This window comes from Gracilinanus agilis, chromosome 2 (genome assembly GCF_016433145.1).
Source record: "Gracilinanus agilis isolate LMUSP501 chromosome 2, AgileGrace, whole genome shotgun sequence".
Taxonomy (NCBI): Eukaryota; Metazoa; Chordata; class Mammalia; order Didelphimorphia; family Didelphidae; genus Gracilinanus; species Gracilinanus agilis.
Genome location: NC_058131.1, coordinates 384,275,342 through 384,292,986, shown reverse-complemented (window position 1 = coordinate 384,292,986; position 17,645 = coordinate 384,275,342). Strand labels below are relative to the sequence as shown.

Sequence of the window (17,645 nt, the reverse complement as noted above, 5' to 3'; positions counted from 1 at the left end):
CACACACTCTCTCTTTCTCTCTCTCTCTCTCTCACACACACACTCTCTCTCTCTCTCTCTCTCTCTCAATCAATCAATCAATCAATCAGTAACAACATCAACCACAAAAAAAAGGAACAAAAGCCTCATCTGGGGGTAGAAAAGATTTGTATGGATGGCACTGATTTAGAAAATGAATTCTAGAGATCCGGAAATAAGAGAGCCCTCCCAAGATGCAAAGTGTTCATTGTTACTTAGTATAAGAGTATAAGGTATATCATTTCTAAGCTTTGTGGTTGATCAACAAAGTCTATGAGACCCTAGATGACCTAATCAGTAGCACTGATCTGGTAGCACTTCATTTCTTTCAAAGCATAATTTTGAATAGAAAACAAAGCTGAAATCTTAAATTCAGTGAGACTTAGAAATGTCTTTATTCTTTATTCTCTTCCAGCAATCTCTTGGGCATCCAACATCTGCACTTCTTTACTTCTACCAATTACATCTTCCTTGAAGACCTTGAGTTTTCTCAAACCCATTTTCATAGTTTCCCCACCAACCCAACCCATCATCCTACAATCTGCTTTTTGCATAATCTTCTCAAAATACTGTTTGATTCATGTCATTCCCCTGAATTAAGACCTTGACAGTACTTAGTGTATTGAAGGCCATGTTTCTTAGCCTGGCATTCCAAGTTTTCTACATTCTGGATCCATTCTATTGTAAGGGTAAAAAAGGGGTCTTATGGGTTAAATATATTAAAAGATGGTCACCAGAGGATTGAACTATTATCAATCCTCAGTTAAGAATAATCTCAAATCAAAATTGACTTTTATGAAAGTTTATTTACATGAGAGAAGAGAGAGAGGAAGTAAGAAAATATGAATCTATTCCACTAATTAATCCAGGTAGATCTTAACCCTCAACCGAGGGTTAAAGGGCCTGAGGCCCAGAGGTGAATGGAGCAAAATTCATTCACAGAGTCTATAAAAGAAGGTTCTTAATAGAAGTTCAGGAAGATTCAGTCTTTAAATTCACTACGTGGAACAGTCTCAGTCATGAACCAGCAAAGCTCCCTCAGGTTGCCTTCACAAAACCAGCAGAACTCTCACTCACTCAACTCCCTCTTTTTCAAGGGGTCACTTATGCTTCACTTCACTTTCCAGTGCCTTCCCCTAGCCTGCATGTCCAATCACAATAGAGTATTATGTTCTCATAGAACAGCCTAGAGGGGCGGGTCAGTCGATTCTGATTCATCACTCACTCCAGCACAGGCGGGTGAGGACCTCCTAAGACTGGAGGTACTCTCACCCTTGATGATCAAATCCAAAGATGGGCAGTGTAGACTTAATCCAATTATCACACTATCTTCCTGATTGTATGTCATATCATTTTTTATGTGTGTACTCTATACATAAAACAACTCCAACAACACAAGAATTTAATTGTCCTGAACAAAATATAACATGACTTCTATTTCTTACTCATGCTGGTATTTAATGCTAAAATTCCTTTTCTCTTTTAAGAACTGATAGAAGTTATATCTCTTCCATAAAGTCCTCATTTTACCTTTCACCTCTTTCTTCACCAAAGGAAGCTAAATACTGTGAAATTGCAATAACTAACCTTATCATTGAAGAAGAAATAAGAAAAAGGATTTAAAAATGTTTTTAATAAAAAATTTAAATTTTATTGTTTTAAACTGTACTAAGACTCTGTGTATAGGGCATAGAGTACTGGTCCTAGAGTCAAAAAGACTCATCTTCATCAGTTCAAATCTAGCCGCTGACACTTACTAGCTGTGTGACACTGGGCAAGTCACTTAACCTTATTTGCCCCAGTTTCCTCATCTGTAAAATGATCTGGAGAAAGAAATAGCAAATCATTCCAGTAGCTTTGCCAAGAAAACTCCAAATGACAAAGAATCATGAAACAACTGAACTACAATAACAAAATAAAGAGATTTTTGAGGAACCCTATATTCAAGAATAAAAGTAATATAAAAAATAAAAGCAACAGAAAAAACATACATTAATGAAGCAAAAGACTAAGCAACACACCTACACACTTCACATCTCAAAGTCTGATAATGGATATTGCCGACTTTTGTCCAGATCCAGTTCCAGAGATATTCAGCAAAACTTCTAAGAAGTATTAAAAGATGTCAAAAGCAAAAAGCGAAGAAACATTCTTTAAGGATGACCTCAGGGATAAGTGACCACTCCTTCCTCACAATGGACTTTTTCCCAGAATGTGAAGGAAAAGCTGTTGGGGAAAAATAGATACATTTTCTGTGACGCATATTATTAGCCATTCTTTCAGTCAACAAGGGGCAGGAGGTTAGAAGTTGATTTTCCCTTGCATAAAATGTAGGATGGCTTAACGGGCCTCTTCCATTATAACCTTACTAAGAGCTCACATTCATAAAGAACTTTATAGTTTACATGGATAGAATTCTAAACTCTGGACCTAGAAAACTGGCCCGCTCTGACTAAGCTGGGATGCAGGAGATATTAACAGCAAAGTATAAAGGGAAAGTATGGTTTTATTTAGAAAGGAGAATAAAAAGTGAGAGAAAAGAGAAGCAATCAATCACAGCTGTTATTATGGTAACTTCATGGGATCAGAAAAAATGAATATATTTATAAGCAGTGATTTGTTCCTGTGGAAGACATAATCTTACTCATCTGATGGTTTGGGGAATTATGGCAAGGAGTTGAGAGACCATTGAAAACTAAGTGTACTTAAAATTTAAGGGGAGCACAGAAATAGACAGTAGAGACAGCAATGAAAAGAGAAGGGATGTAGCCCAAGGTCCAGAGAATCATAAGTCCTGAGACCTGTACTGACCTATCTTTCTATGCATAACATATGAGTCCCCCTCATATGCCCTTTGACCCAAATTTGTCTACTTGCTGTCCCTCAGAATGTACCTTTTCTCTGCCTTTGTGTCTGCTCTCCCCTTTGACTTAAAATATATTCTTTGCAAAGCTCAGATTACATGCCACTTCTTACTAAATGTCTGGCTTCCAAACTTACCCTGAATTTGTTGTTATTCAATTTATTTCAGTGTCTGACTCTTAATGACTCTATTCGGGGTTTTCTTAGCAAAGATATTTGAAGTATTGGCTATTTCCTTCTCCAGATCATTTTACAGATAAGGGTTAAGTAACTTGCCAAGGGTCATATAACTCGTAAGTATCTAAGACCAGATTTGAACTCAGGAAGATGAGTCTTCCTAATTTCAGGCCTGGCACTCCATCCACTATACCACCTTAGCTGCTTCTTATCTCGAATTTATTTTGTACATCTTGTATGTATTATGTGCTTCTAAGTGAACCTGCTGTTTCTCCTGTAGAATGTACAATCTTTGAGGACAGGGACTATTTCACTTTTGTTTTTATATTCTGACAACCATGAAGAGTGTCTGGCACATAATAAATGCTTGTTGTTTGAGTGATTCTTTCAAAGTTTGATTAATTCTAAGTGCTTTTTTCTTTCTCCAGCTCATGCTAGTCATTCATGCAAAATCAACTTTCAAATGTATGAGCGAGGAATAGCAAGACCTATAACTGCTTTTGGTACAGAGAAAGGAAGAGGGAAGAGATAAATATTCTAGATCAGAGTTGTCTACCTATGGCTCAAAACACTCCTGAGTGTGGCCCAAACAAGAGTAAAATATAATTAGGAAATATACAAGAGAAAAATATAATAAAACATTGGTGATAGTAATGTGTGGGTTTTTTAAGACAATATGGAGCTCACAGATATCCTTATGTATGGCTTAGTGACCCTCATTTCTATTTGAATTTGGTACCACTGTTCTAGGTGAATGAACTTTTTTTGTGTCATCATTAATCTGTGAGGGTCAAGAAAGGAATGGTGTCATTTTGGGAGAGCTCTAGCTATGCCTCATGAGTATATCTGGGGTCTGGAATTTTTTTCTCTCCTGAAAGATGAGTATAGAAAGTTATTAATACTAAGATTTCCTGAATTATCAGAGGAAAAGAATATGGACCAAATTGGCTGTGTCCTCTTATCAATCTTACTCTTCCAGATACTTTAAGATTTTATAAGGGGAGAAGGTGTCAGAACAGGCCACAGTCCATAGTACATTGGGGTCATAATTCTTTTGGCAGAAAAGTTTAGATTTCAAATAGACTGTCAAGTCTCCTCTAAAAGATTTCAATGATGTTCCACCAAGCATAGGACAACTGAGGATTCAAGGAAAAGGTGATGCTTCATCTATCAGTATGAATAGACATTTACTGCATAATTTCACTGGGGTTCCATCTTGACCCAGAGAAACAATTCATAGAGCATAGGATTTCAAGCTGGATAGGAACCTTTAAGATTGTCTAGTCTGACTCTAATTATGCCGATGATAAAAATGAGGGCCAGGAAGCAGTGTGGTATAGTGTAAAAACTTGAATACTGAGTCAGATTTGGTTCTAATCTTGGTTCTGCTACTACTTTACTGCCTGTGACCTTAGGCAATTCATTTTCCCTCTCTAGACCTCAATTTCGCATCTGTAAAAATCAATTAGATTATATGACGTGCTAGGTCCCTTCTAACATGAAATCTATTATTCTAAGAGTCTTGGCCAAAACTACATAGGTGGTAAATAATAAAGCTAGGATTGGAAACCAGGCCTTCTAATTCCAAAGTCAGTATTCTTCCCACTAGAATATGCAGTCACTGTTCATTTTAGGAGAAAAGAGACAGGAAGCATCCAAAGCCCATCTGTTTTCCTTAAGCTCATTAGTTACCCCATGTTCCAGAAATGCTAAGAAGGCAAAGTTATACTAAGACCATGTATTTAGCTCCACTTAGTGGTAGAAGGAACTTCAGAGGCCATCTAGTCCAACCCGCTCATTTCACAGATGAGGAACTGAGGCCAAGAGAGGTTAACTACCTTGCCTAGAGTCATATAACTAAGAAACTATTTGGAAGTGGAATTTGACTCTGGTCTTCCTGGATCCAAGTCCCCACATTTTCCTTTGCCATGCCTACTCTCCACAGTGATGGAACTGCGCAGTGAAGGAAATGAAAATTGGTACATTGATGGATAGGGGGCACAGCAATACCACTTCTCTGTGGGAAGAGTGATACTCAGAGAGCAATATCAAGACAACCAAGATGAGATGGAAAATTAAGTCAGAAGAAATAAATTCTTTCCTACATAAATCAATCAATAGGATGAAAGAGGCTAACATTCAGTTTTGTGTTCGTTTCAGACTCGAATCCCCCACCCGTTCCCTAGTGATGGAAGCCCCTAGAGGAGTTGAAATTAATGCTGAAGCTGGCAATATGGAAGCCACATGTAGGACAGAGCTCAGGCTGGAATCCAAAGATGGAGAGGTAAGCAGATGTGGAGATGGGCAATGAATGAGGGAGAAAAGTGGTAATGAGTGAGAGGTTTCATACAAAACAAAAGCATTCCATCAATGCCACTCACCAAGTTGGTCTAATCTGGTTATATCAAACTCAGAGTGTGGGGGGAGAAATAGGGCAGTGAGTCTCCCAATTAGGGACTCTCAAGTAGGAGAAAGAGGTGAACTGGCTTAAAAAAAATTGACAAGTGTTTAGTAAAATAAATAAAAATTCAATAAAACATAGAAAATGTTCGTTTGTGGTTTTCTAAATCAATATGTGGCTGACAGTTAGATATTTCTTTTTGAGTGTGACACTGCTGAGCTAATCAATAGCATTTTTCAATTATTAAATAATCTTAATGAGTTAGAATAATTTTTGGAATTAATTTATTCCTAGATCTACATAAGTAGTAATCTGACACTACAATAAAAGAGAGATCCACACCTCTACGAGCAATCTCTTCTCCTATTGACACTAATGTTGCAAAGATTTTCCTTAGATAGAGATAAAATTGACCTTGCTCCTAACTCTGCTCTCAGGGGCATATCTAGTCCTCCAGTAAGTTCTATATCTACCTGAATATGCCATCATTGAGTCTATATTGCTCCATCTTGTTCAAATATCATGAAACTATTTTTTTCTTTCTAAAATCCTTGAGTACTCTTGTGTACCCAGCTCTACCAGTCTACAAAAAAAGGAAGTGAGATCTATTTGCTCCCTGTTATTTGAATGTTACCTGTTCTTGATGAATTGTCAATCACTGCTTCCATTTCTAAATGCCCATGGTCCATTCTAGAACTTTAGCAGAAATTGAAGTGTAGCCTAAACTCTGCTGTTTTCCTCTGAAAACTGGGACACTGGCTCAGTCTCATGATACTTCTCCCATTCTCTCCAGGGTCCTTGACACCAATCAAGAAATATTATAACACTGATATATATACTCAGAATAGGATATAGTTCATTCCTACTTAGGAATTTGAATACACTGAGGGAAACTAGGTGTGTCCTTATCATTTCCTTATTTACTATGGATTTCAGCAACAGAATAGGTCATCAAACAGGTGAAAGGTTCTGATGCACTGACTAATTTAATTCTGTTTAAATGGTACATAGTCTATCTCATGGAATATTAACTCACTTAAAGCAGAATAAAGCCAGGGAAAAGAAGTTTGGATCAGTCTCTGTGCAACACAGGCTAGGAATGAGTCTATTCATAGTAACTTTCAGAAAACTTTGGAAGGGGTTTTTCTTCTTCGATTTCTCTGATGAGTAGATTGAGAGCCAGCCTCAGAATCAGGAAGACCTAGGTTCATTCAATTCACACCTTGGACTCAAATTGTCTATGTGATCCTTGGCAAGTGATTTGACATATCTCTCGGTGCCCCAGGAAGCTGAGGCTGTAAGGTGCAGATAAATTGCTCATATGCAACAGTAGAAGGAGTTTACTCACTGTGTTCCCTTCAATGATAAAATTACATATCTAGCCAAACACACTTATACCCAAATGAGCACATATATGTGTATTGTATGTATGTACTTATAGATGAAAAGAGATTAATATATTTACATACACATTAATACATATTTATCTACACATACACTGAAAGCTGTGTATATATGTATTTACATACATGTTTGTATATACATGCATGCTTTTGTGCACACATATGTTGTGTGTGAGTGTGTTTTAGAGCAGCTAAGTGACCCAATGACTAGAGAACTGGACTCAGAGTAAGGAAGACATGATTTCAAATCTGGCTCCAAATATTGACTATGTATGAAACCCCATGGAAGTCCCTTAATCAATCTGCCTCGTTTCCTTCATCTATAAATTGGGCATAATAATAGCAACTAGCTCAAAGGTTTGTTGTGAGGGTAAAATTAAATATTTTTAAAGCAGTTTTGTAATTAAGTCCCATGTAAATGCTATCTATTATTACCAATATAAACATATGTGCACAGAAATATATATTGCTATTTACATATCTATATAGAAATCTCTATTCATAGAAATATAGATGAAAATATGTGTATATTGCTATCCATAGGCATACACAGAGAAATAAACACATGTGGATATTTTTAAACAACAGATGCCCGTATGCAAAGCTAAAATATGCACATTTATATATTGATATCAATATCTACATTCACACAAAGAAATCAACATGCCTATTTATATATCAATACAGATCTCTATAAACGCATAGAGAACATTAATCCTCTTCATTCTCCTTGAATGTATGCATGTTCCATGCAAACCATTGACAGGCAAATATGGGGCTCAATCCAATTTTTCTGAACTATCTGAATTGGTGAATAGGGCCTTTAGAAGTAGATATGCATCATGAAATGGTCTTGGAAATCATGTAGTTAGTCCAGAATTGACTATGGGGATGGCCGCAGAAGTCTGTGATTGCTTTTCAGTACAGAGGTATTTGTTCTTAACGCACATTGCCACTCTCTGCACAAATGCCAGCTCTAGGAAGATTTGGTAATTATCTCTTGATGAATTTCTATGGCATGTATATCTATAACAGTCTTCTCTTCTGCACCTCTTAGAAACTGGACTTAAGAGGGTTTCCAGAGGTGAGAGGATCCTATTCTATCTGAAAATGATACAAATAAACATCAGTCTATGTGTATTATTGACCTTGTCTCCTCCTCTCTTGTCTGCTTTAGATCCAGTTAGATGCTGCCAAAATCAAACTACCTAGACTGCCTCGAGGATCTTATTCCCCTACGGGAACCCGGCAAAAAGTATTTGAGATCTGTGTCTGTTCCAATGGAAGACTCTTCCTGTCTCAGGCAGGAAGTGGTTCTACCTGTCAGATCAACACCAGCGTCTGCCTCTGAGAAAGACTGATTGTCATGGACAGTAAAGGATGGCACTGGGGCTGGTTTTTGGTCTCAATGGACACTTGCTGTGGACTTTTTTGACTAGAACCCAGAAAGCATCTTGGAGACTTTTTTGGTGCGTGTGTGTGCGTTGTGAGTGTGCGTGAGGGTGGGGCTATGAGACTTATATATATTGATAGATATAAATAAATATATATATATAAATAAATAGATAGATAGTAATAGAATCCTCTGTATAAAAGAAGGTTTCAGTACAAAAGGATCCATGGGTGACCTCCAGTTACACATTATCAGTCTCCCACATCTAAATTCAACCTGTATTGCAGACTATCAGGATGGCTATCTCCAGACTCCTGAAACATAATAACAATGCAAAGTCTGTCATACTGTGCTATAGACTAGTAAGATCCCTTTACTATCATGAAACCCCACTGGCATTAGCCAAAGAGGGACTCTTTTCATGGTGAAGGGTGACAAGGCAGCCCTTCTTTCTTGTCATGGTCCTGGGAGATTTAGAACATCAATTTTGCACTTCAAGATTGAACAGGGATGGGAGTCAAGCATAGGGGAAACTCGTAAGCCCATGTCTCATTTTTTTATTTACCATGTCATGGGTTCTTAGTGAAATGGGCTTAAGTTTTAGCCTATTCTCCCTGTTCACATATGTCCAGTATCTCAATGTGGTATTCCTTACCAAGTATGATGAGTCAGCTCCCTCATCCATGCTGCTGTGGACAATTTAAGAGTTAGCTATATTGTAGAAGAAGTAGGGAACTGTCCTAAATCATGAGTTGAGAAACTCCTTCATTTCCCAGCTGGTGGAATATTTCTGCTTTGGGCACGTTAGCAAGAAGATTTTCAGTTTGTTTCTAGATTTCTCTATCCTAGAGAAAGTATCATGAAGATTACTCTATGAATGAAATCATTTTCTGTGAGGGATAAAACAAGATGCAGGTATTGTATACCAGGAAAGGAGGACAACCAGTCATTAACCATCTAAAGGTTTGCTTGTTTGTTTGTTTAATGATCTAGATTTAGGAAGAAGATAAAATTGATCCATTTTGGCCACTTAGGAGCAGATATCACAGGAGAAGCTACTAAGAGATGAAATCTCACAAAGGTTAAATTCAATCAAAAGAGTTTGATCTTTTTTTTTTCTCAAGTGCTTCCTCAGAGTCTGTGGGTGGACTAGATTATTTTCAGAGCATTTTCTCACAAAGATCCAGCTCAGATCCACTCCATCTAAGATCCAAAGGGACAGAGAATGGCAACATACTTGATCTTACTACTGGGTAGATCAAATCCCTACCCTCATTGGGTCAGTATCCAATGCAATCTGCTTATCAGATGCATATGTCATGCTTGGTGTCAAGATGTTCCTTTCTAAGTCCTGTTGGACTTACTGATTATTGGGAAGGAGTTGGACAGGGGGTAGGGGATACAGAGAAGGGGACAGTTTTAATATTAGTAGTAGAAGTGTGAAATCTCCCAGAGCCACTAGTGGCTGCCACACATCCAGAATGACTGTCACCACACATGCCCAGCCATCAGCTAATTGGTTATATCTATGGCCATCTTCCCACCACTATCAATGTGAGGGGTCACCCTGGATTGCGGTTGTACTGGGACAAGGGACCGTAATGTCTCTGTTCAAAGAGGGGCAAATCTGTGCCTATGCCTTAAAGTCAATGCACTCAGCAAGGAGAAGCACATCTCATTTATCCTGTCATTTGATGTCATTTATTATTTTAGGTAAGGGGGCAGGGGATGGAAGTGGGAATGGCAGAGTTGGGGGCAGGGAGGGTGGTGAAGAATCAAATCAACCTAGAATGAGCGTGGGGAAAACAAAGTGAGAAAATCATGTCATCCTGAATGTGGAATGATGATGGCCAGACCCCACCATGAGGGTCCTCATGTGGAAGTCTTCTTGGGAATCCCCCAAATAGCCAGGTTTTCAGGGGCTTTATGTATTCTTTATTCATAAGCAGAGGAACCATTCAAGGTATATTGCCTCTGAAAGAAAATTTAGTATGTCTGCAAGATGGCCAGGTACCAATTTGCAGGTACCTTCCTGCATCTTTAGAAGGAAAAGATATGTGCCAAGAGATATGGTGTCCCCATTGAGAGAATGGATATCATGTGGTAAGAAGCATTATCTGTGTTGCTTTTCATCTTTATTTTAAATCTGGAGGGTCCCCATCAACAAAGGAGGATTGGGTTTTTTTCCAGGTTCCCTGGGAAGAGTCTTGGGAGAGAGGAATCTCATGAGGTCATTTACCTGCTATTGTGGTGTCAGGAAAGGGGTAAAGCATGAAGAATCAGAGGCTGAATATGTAGTGAATTTTCATTGTGAGTGCTAGTGGACCAAAAGGATAAGTGGACTCGACCAAAAAGAGTCTTTGATCTGTAGTATTTTGAGCAGTTTAAAGTGGAGAGTTATTGTTGTTGAGTTGTTTCAATCACATCCAACTTCAGAACCCTATTTGGTGTTTTCTTGGTAAAGATACTGGAATGGTTTGCCATTTCCTTCTCTGGCTCATTTCACAGAAGGGAAAACTAAACTAAACATGATTAAGTGATTTTCCCAGGTCACATAGCTAGTGCCTGATGTCAGATTTAAACTCACAGGAAGGAATCTTCCTGACACTGGACCCAGCACTTTCTTTACTGAGCAACTAGCTGCCCAGAATAGAGATTATCAGAGCTAAAAAAAAAAAAAAAAAAAAAAGGCATTCTTCAAGCCACTCTGAAAACTGCTACTTATCAATGGCGAGGTGGGGGAATCTCTGTCCTTTCCATAATAGTAGTCAGTTCACTGGAAAAGTAGGCCTGGAACTGTTCAATACAGTATTGTATTGAACAGGGGCAGTATATGTATGGGGGCAAATGTTCAATACTCAATCCCATACACACTTGGTCATCTACTATTTGCAAGGCACTATGCTAGATACTTAGGTTTCAAAGATAAAAGTGGAAAAGCATTCTCATCAGTCAAATAGATGGCCAGAGGTGATAAACTCCTCTGATGGGGATAGAGAGGAGAAAAAAGAGAAGTAAATTCCTTCCTGTTTTCTTAGTCATCTGTTTTCTCAATATTTGTCCTCTATGTGTCATGGAAACCAACTCTATTCTTGAAGGAATTCTGGGAAAATAGAGAGAGAAATAGAGAAACACTAGAAGTTGAGCATAGGGGGAAAGGAAGAGAAGGGAGACGGAAGAGTTTATAAAACTAACGAGAAGTACAAACAGTAGACCCCCCCCCAAAAAAAAAACCTAGTGTGTGGGAGTAGGGGTAGTAACATGCTATTTTGGGGTTGTGGTTGGTCAAAATGAAAACTGAGAGTCAAAGGCTCTTGGTTCCAACCTGCCTATGCTATTTATGGGCTATGAGAATTTGGAGAAGTAACTTAGACTTAATGGGCCTCGGTTTCGTCATCTATCCAATGAGAGGGTTGGATTGGTTGACCTCTAAGGTTCCTTTCAGCTTAAAGTGTATTATCCTATGATTACCACCTTTGTATTATCATATACATGCAGCAAGTATACTGGGTCTAGGTCATCTTGATCTTTTAAGTGAATTATGACTACTGCCCTGACTTAGTTTCTGCCCAACTTATGGTATTTCTATTTTCTTTCCTGGGGAGGAACAGTATCAGCCCATAAAGAAGAGTCTTTAGAGTAGTATGAAAAGAGATGCTCAAGGAGAAAGTTGGAGGCATCACTAGTGCATATTTTATTGAAAGACAAGTAAGCAGCCTATTACTGGTCATCTTCCTAGCACCTCTGGAAAAGTTACCTAGGATGCATAGGTCTTGAAATTCTTGAGTTCTATTTCTCATCTTCTTTTTCCTGCACCCCCCCTCCCCAATTCAAAGCATGTCTTGGTGCCCTTTTCTATGGCTGTTTTCTTGAAGGCAATAGATTTTACATTTCATGACAAAAGACAAGCAAGGGTTTTATTTTGTTCATTTTCTCTCATTTAAAGAAATTATAACTTGACATACTGGAGCAGCAACAGAGTGTACTGCTTTATCTATTGTGAGAAAATAGTTTGTTCCATGATTGTGTGTGTCAAATTGGGTCTTTTAAACAATATATATTTCGACTGCATTGAAGCATGCCACTTTACAACTGCTACCCCAATGGCTCTTAGTCAGTCTTCCAATGCTAAACAGAATGTCTGATCCTCCTTCACTTGAGGATAGCTTTACAAATGTATACTCAAAAATAGTTTTCACACCTCTACTCCCACCCTGTTAGTTTTTTCTTTTCCAAGAAAAACATTCATTTTTCCTTTAGCAGCAACTTGTATGCTGGGATGAGGGTGGAAGAACATGATTTCTCATCTTCCTGATTGCCATCTTTCAGATGCTTTTGAGCTTATCAATATTGCCCTTGATGGTAGTTGCCAGAATGAAGTAAACATCAAACTTCAGATGGGAGGTAGGGGTATTGGGGTACATGGGGTACATCATACAAGAGCAGAGAACACAATGAGAATGTCACTTTTCTTCTTCTTGACCCTATGGATCCTTCTCTGTTGGAAATTATAATTGGATTGGCTTTTTAGTATGCCTAGGAATAAGAAATCATTTTACTGGTCTATAGTTGGATTAATTAATTTATTTTCTTGCTCACTTCAAAGACCAGCATATGTAGAAAGTGTGTATGTACATAGAAATACTCATTATTTTCATTTCTTTCTCTAAGTCCATATTCCTTTTTATATTTTCTCCCCAATCTTTCTTTTTAGAGATCCTTAAGAGTTGCTTTTAAGGCCTTTATATTTCTGAAGATAAATATCCCAACCGTAACCTAGGGATGGAAGTCCCTGGGTTTGGGTAGTGGAATAGCTTTTGGTAGAGGAAGTTTCTGCTTATCATTTTTCTCTTTTATAGTTTCTCTGTTTCAGCTTCCTTTCCAACAATAATTCTTTTTTGTGTTGTTTTTGCTTTTGTTCTATTAAGCCTACACTAATGATCAGTCTTTTGTGTAGACTCAGAAGAAAAAAAAACTATTTATCAGCTTTACCTTATGATACCCATATCTCATCTTGCATATTTTGAGTGATCTCTTCCTCCCTGTTTCAATAGTTCCTCAAACATTGATTCAGCTTCCACGATGTGGAAGATATACTGGATACTAGGTTTTGTTGTTTTGCCTTTCTGATCTTCCCTTAGGTGTGGCACCAAATGTCTGTACCATCCTGGCCATTGATCATGAGAATCTGCTTGTTCTGGAGCCTTCAGACATCTGGGTGTTTTTCTCAAAAGAGAATGTTCCTCTTTTACTCTTGGTCATGCTCTCTATACTGTCCTTCCCAACCCCCTCCATCTTCACTGCTGTTGTTTCCTGTATAAGGTGTTCTTTTAAAATGTTATAAGTTGGCAGAGAATGTCTTCCCCCAACCGGTGTTGCATCTTTCGCTCTAGACCTAAGATTATTGTTGTTTTGTTTTTGTTTGGGTTTTTTTGAATGGGGGGCTGAAGAAGGGGAGAAGAGCGAGCAGGGGAAGGGAGCTGTGTTAGTAAAGCTCCCTGTAACATGCTTTACCAAAAGCTCCCTACTACTCAGTTCTGAGGATATAAATCCCCAGGGTTGGCATAGTAAAAGGGGATATTTTATGTACTTGGCTGAAGAGAGAAAAACAAGGACAACAAGAGCATTGGTGAAGCAGGGGAAGGATGTTTTGAAGGACTTGAATAGAAGTGAGGAACTCTTCCTGTATCCTGTGGATATCGTATGAAAAAACAAAACAAAACAATAACTGCCTCTCTCTGCTACATACCCTTTTGCCACCTTTCTGTGAAGTAAGATTAAAAAGACGTGGCTGCTATTTGATATCTCTTCTTAGGGATTAGGAGACGGTACCATTGTGAGTGTAGTTGAAGAAAATAGAGGAAAAACATGATGTTTGCAATATTCTAGATTAAGATTGAGACATAGTTTTCCCTCTTCTTGATAGTTAGATATGTCAGGTCCATTTCACTGAAAAGGAGTAAGATTAGTTAGGGATGGATTGATTAGATCATGGGATCCTAAGTAGGAGATGAAAAAGGTACATATACCTTATGTGTGAGGCCCACTAACCGAGCTATTGCTCAGGGCTGGCGAAGAAACAGAAGATGAGAGCAAAAGAGAGCTGTGCCCTTCCCACACCAAGGCTACAAAAAGGTAGCCTAGCTGCTGCCCTCAGATTTGGGAAGGCAGTTGCTGAAAGAAGCTGCGACTGATTCCATTAGTTGCTGGAATTTTTTTTTCTTTCAGCTACAGACACTCCAAATGCTGTTTGTCTTCTGGAAATAGTGGAAGGGATTATGTGCAAGAGAGATTCACCTATTATAGATTTAAAAGAAAGGTAATTGAGCTTATCTCAGTAGAAAATCTACACCATTCTCTTTCTTCTTTTGTATATCCTTACCCACTTTTATTAGACAATGAGAGACAAGCTAGCCTTAGTTTGCCAACCTTATTGATAGAAATGAAAGGGGGGGAGGGGTTCCTCCTCCCACTGTCTCTCTCCAGAAAGTCAGCCAGTCCTCCCTTTTCCAAAACTCTAACCAGTTCACTTCAACCCCTCCATTCCACCCCAGGTCCCAGAAGGAGCAAGAGAAAAATGTAATAAAATAATATATAATTTACCATATACACAAACATCCATTCTCTCTGTCTTCCTCCACGTGCAGTTTCATAGAACTTTTTTGTCTCCCTAGAGTCTCCTTTATATTTGAAAGCACATTTATCAGAAAAGTTAATTGTCTCTGAAGATGGGTCAGTAGAGAGACAGAGGTCTACTTTTATTTTATACACACCCCCAGTATCATAAATTGTATTAATTCCATGACTTTGTATGTCAAGATCTGTGTACTGGACAATATTTGTGCTAAATTACACACATATTCCCCTACATATATGTGGCAATGTTTCTCTCCCTTCTCATCCATGTATCTGTCTCCATGACTAATGACATTTATATCAACCAACTGATTCCAAGTCAGATCTAATCCCACACAACATATCTCTCACTCCTCCCTGTCCCGCCCCTATGTATTCTAATGATATAGAATCATTAGTTAGATAAGACTATTTTAAAATATCTTTGGGATTTAAATATGGGAGGCAGAGAATAACATGGAAAGAAAATTGCATGTGCCAAATGAAGGAAATGCATACCAATTAATTGTCTAGAGGGAGAAACAACATAAAAAAGCAAACGTGTTTTGTCATTGTTTAAATAACTCTAACTCTTAGTAGATGAACATGTGTTTCTCTAGAGTTGTTCACATGCTTTGTCCATTTTTCTCTCTCCATCTTCACCTCCTATTATAATTCATAGGCAGATCAGATGATGAACCAGAGAACCTATCTTCTACTGCTTCTCCACAAAGAGGAAAAAAAATGGGGAAAGATAAATAGCATAATCTGTGTGCATGTGTGTAGTGGAGGAAGAAATGGTCCAGCACAGGCACCATGTAGAAAAAGGAAAAATACACATTTCTATAGTTAAACCCAAAGGCATAAATAAAAGGGAGGGCACATGGGTTAGAGCTAAGATCTGTGTTTATTCGTCATAGTCCTATCCACCTGACAAAGAAGAATGTGTGTGTTGGGATAAGGTGGGAGGTCAGGGGTTGGAGCGGGTAGGGATTTCAAAGAATGGAGGGTAGAACCAAGAACTCTGTCTCTGGAGAAGAAAAAGCTGTACCTCTGCCCGCCTGCCTGCCAAATTGTTCAGAGAAGAAGGTTTGTACCCTGCCTCCCAGCAGCACCTCATCTTAATCCCATACTCACCCTCCACAAATTCCATATTGCCATGAACTTATCCATTACTGGTCTGAGTGTGTTAACATGCTGCCTCCTCCTCATTCCCCATAGCCTTGGCTAGAAATGGACTCTCCTTTTCATTTTTTAAAGACAGACTGGGACAAAACTTGCCCCCTACAGACCCACCAAACCATTCAGACACACTCTAGAGACGCAAACACTCAGATCCCTAAGCATCAAAGGACCTTTCCAATTCTAGTTTTCTCCAGATTCATATAGCACTCTATCATCTAGACAAGGAGCACCAAACTATTCCTCTTTTGCCAGTCTAGGAGAGATTCCTTCTCATTCCAGCACCCTTTTGGGCCCTCTATCATTGTGTATGTATGTGCGTGTGTGTCTGTGTGTGTGTGTGTGCACGCGTGTATGTCCTGAAAAAAATAAAACAAATCAACCATACAAATTAATGGTGTATCCCTCACAGAGATGACATCTCATCTTCTTCATCATCACCCTAATCCTTGCACATACTCTATGCAAATTTTTTATAAGCATTGCAATAAATGCTCTGAAATGACAAGGAATTATTTTACCTTTCCTATGACTACTACTACTCTCTCTTTCTGTATACAGAAACTTTGTATTCTTCAAAAGGATGAATTTCAACTGCAGTCTTGTACAAAATTATCTTAATAAAAAAGTCATGATTGTTACAAAGGAAACCCCTCTGGTGTCCTGCTTCATTTCCTCACACTGGCGAGCAAGTGGTCAGAGGTGGGGCTGGGAGTTACACTGTCTTTAAAAGTCCTCAGAGGAAAGGAGAGCTAGATCTTCACTAATCACATAGAAATAGAAACAGACATTTTACTACTTGAATAAAGTGGGAGAGAGGGGGGGGGGGGGGAATAAAAGCACAAAACTTTAACTTAAATAAAACATTATCAGGTTGACTAGGCCAGGCAGCAGCTTTCCCAACTAGACCACACGTAAGTATTCACCCATCCTCAGACAGGGGAAGCATCTCTTGAGACCCCAAACCACTAGGATTAGAATTCCCACTTCATACCATTCCATTGCCACTCCTCAACCAGGATGACTCCTCTAAAAACAACCAAAAAAAGATCTGTCATGCCATGAATTCTCCAATACTTCCTGATGGGAGTGCCAGAGACAAAGAAAATGAAAAAATATCATCTCCATCTGATCCATTCATTAGCCATTCACCCAAATCCCATTACCTCCACCTACCCTTAGTCCACATACTATCTTTAAAGCACCCACCTCAACTCTCCTCATTCCTGTCCTATAATTGCTCCTAAACCTTCAGAAATATTCCAATCAACAAACATTCATCAAGCACTGAAATATGTCAGACACTGCAAAACTCAAGATACAAAGGCAAAAAATGAAATAATTCATGCCCTTGAAGAGTTTATAGTACATTCTAATGCCAGCGAAAAAGGATTCATTCTCCTCTTCCCAGCATCAACCTTTTTCTCGTAGGTGTTTACCACCAGCTAATCCAAAGGATTCTTAACTGTGTGTGAGTGTGTGTGTGAGTGTGTGTGTGTGTGTGTGTGTGTGAAAAATGGATCCTTTTGATAGTATTGCTAAAGTCTAGAAATCTCTTCTTTGAAAAATATTTTTAAACATGCAAAGTACATTT

The 17,645-nt window shown here is 38.6% G+C and overlaps 1 protein-coding gene across 2 annotated transcripts in view; it reads left to right on the top strand.

Moving 5' to 3' along the window:
- The window catches only part of SGCD (sarcoglycan delta), a 501,335-nt gene extending 492,973 nt beyond the window's left edge, over nucleotides 1-8,362 (top strand). For both annotated transcript variants that reach the window (XM_044664475.1, XM_044664474.1), the window contains exons 7-8: nucleotides 5,218-5,341; nucleotides 8,039-8,362. In XM_044664475.1, the coding sequence (XP_044520410.1) occupies nucleotides 5,218-5,341; nucleotides 8,039-8,212 (298 nt within the window). In that variant the 3' untranslated portion in view covers nucleotides 8,213-8,362. The remainder of the gene's footprint in view (nucleotides 1-5,217; nucleotides 5,342-8,038) is intronic.
- The last annotated feature ends 9,283 nt before the right edge of the window (nucleotides 8,363-17,645 follow it).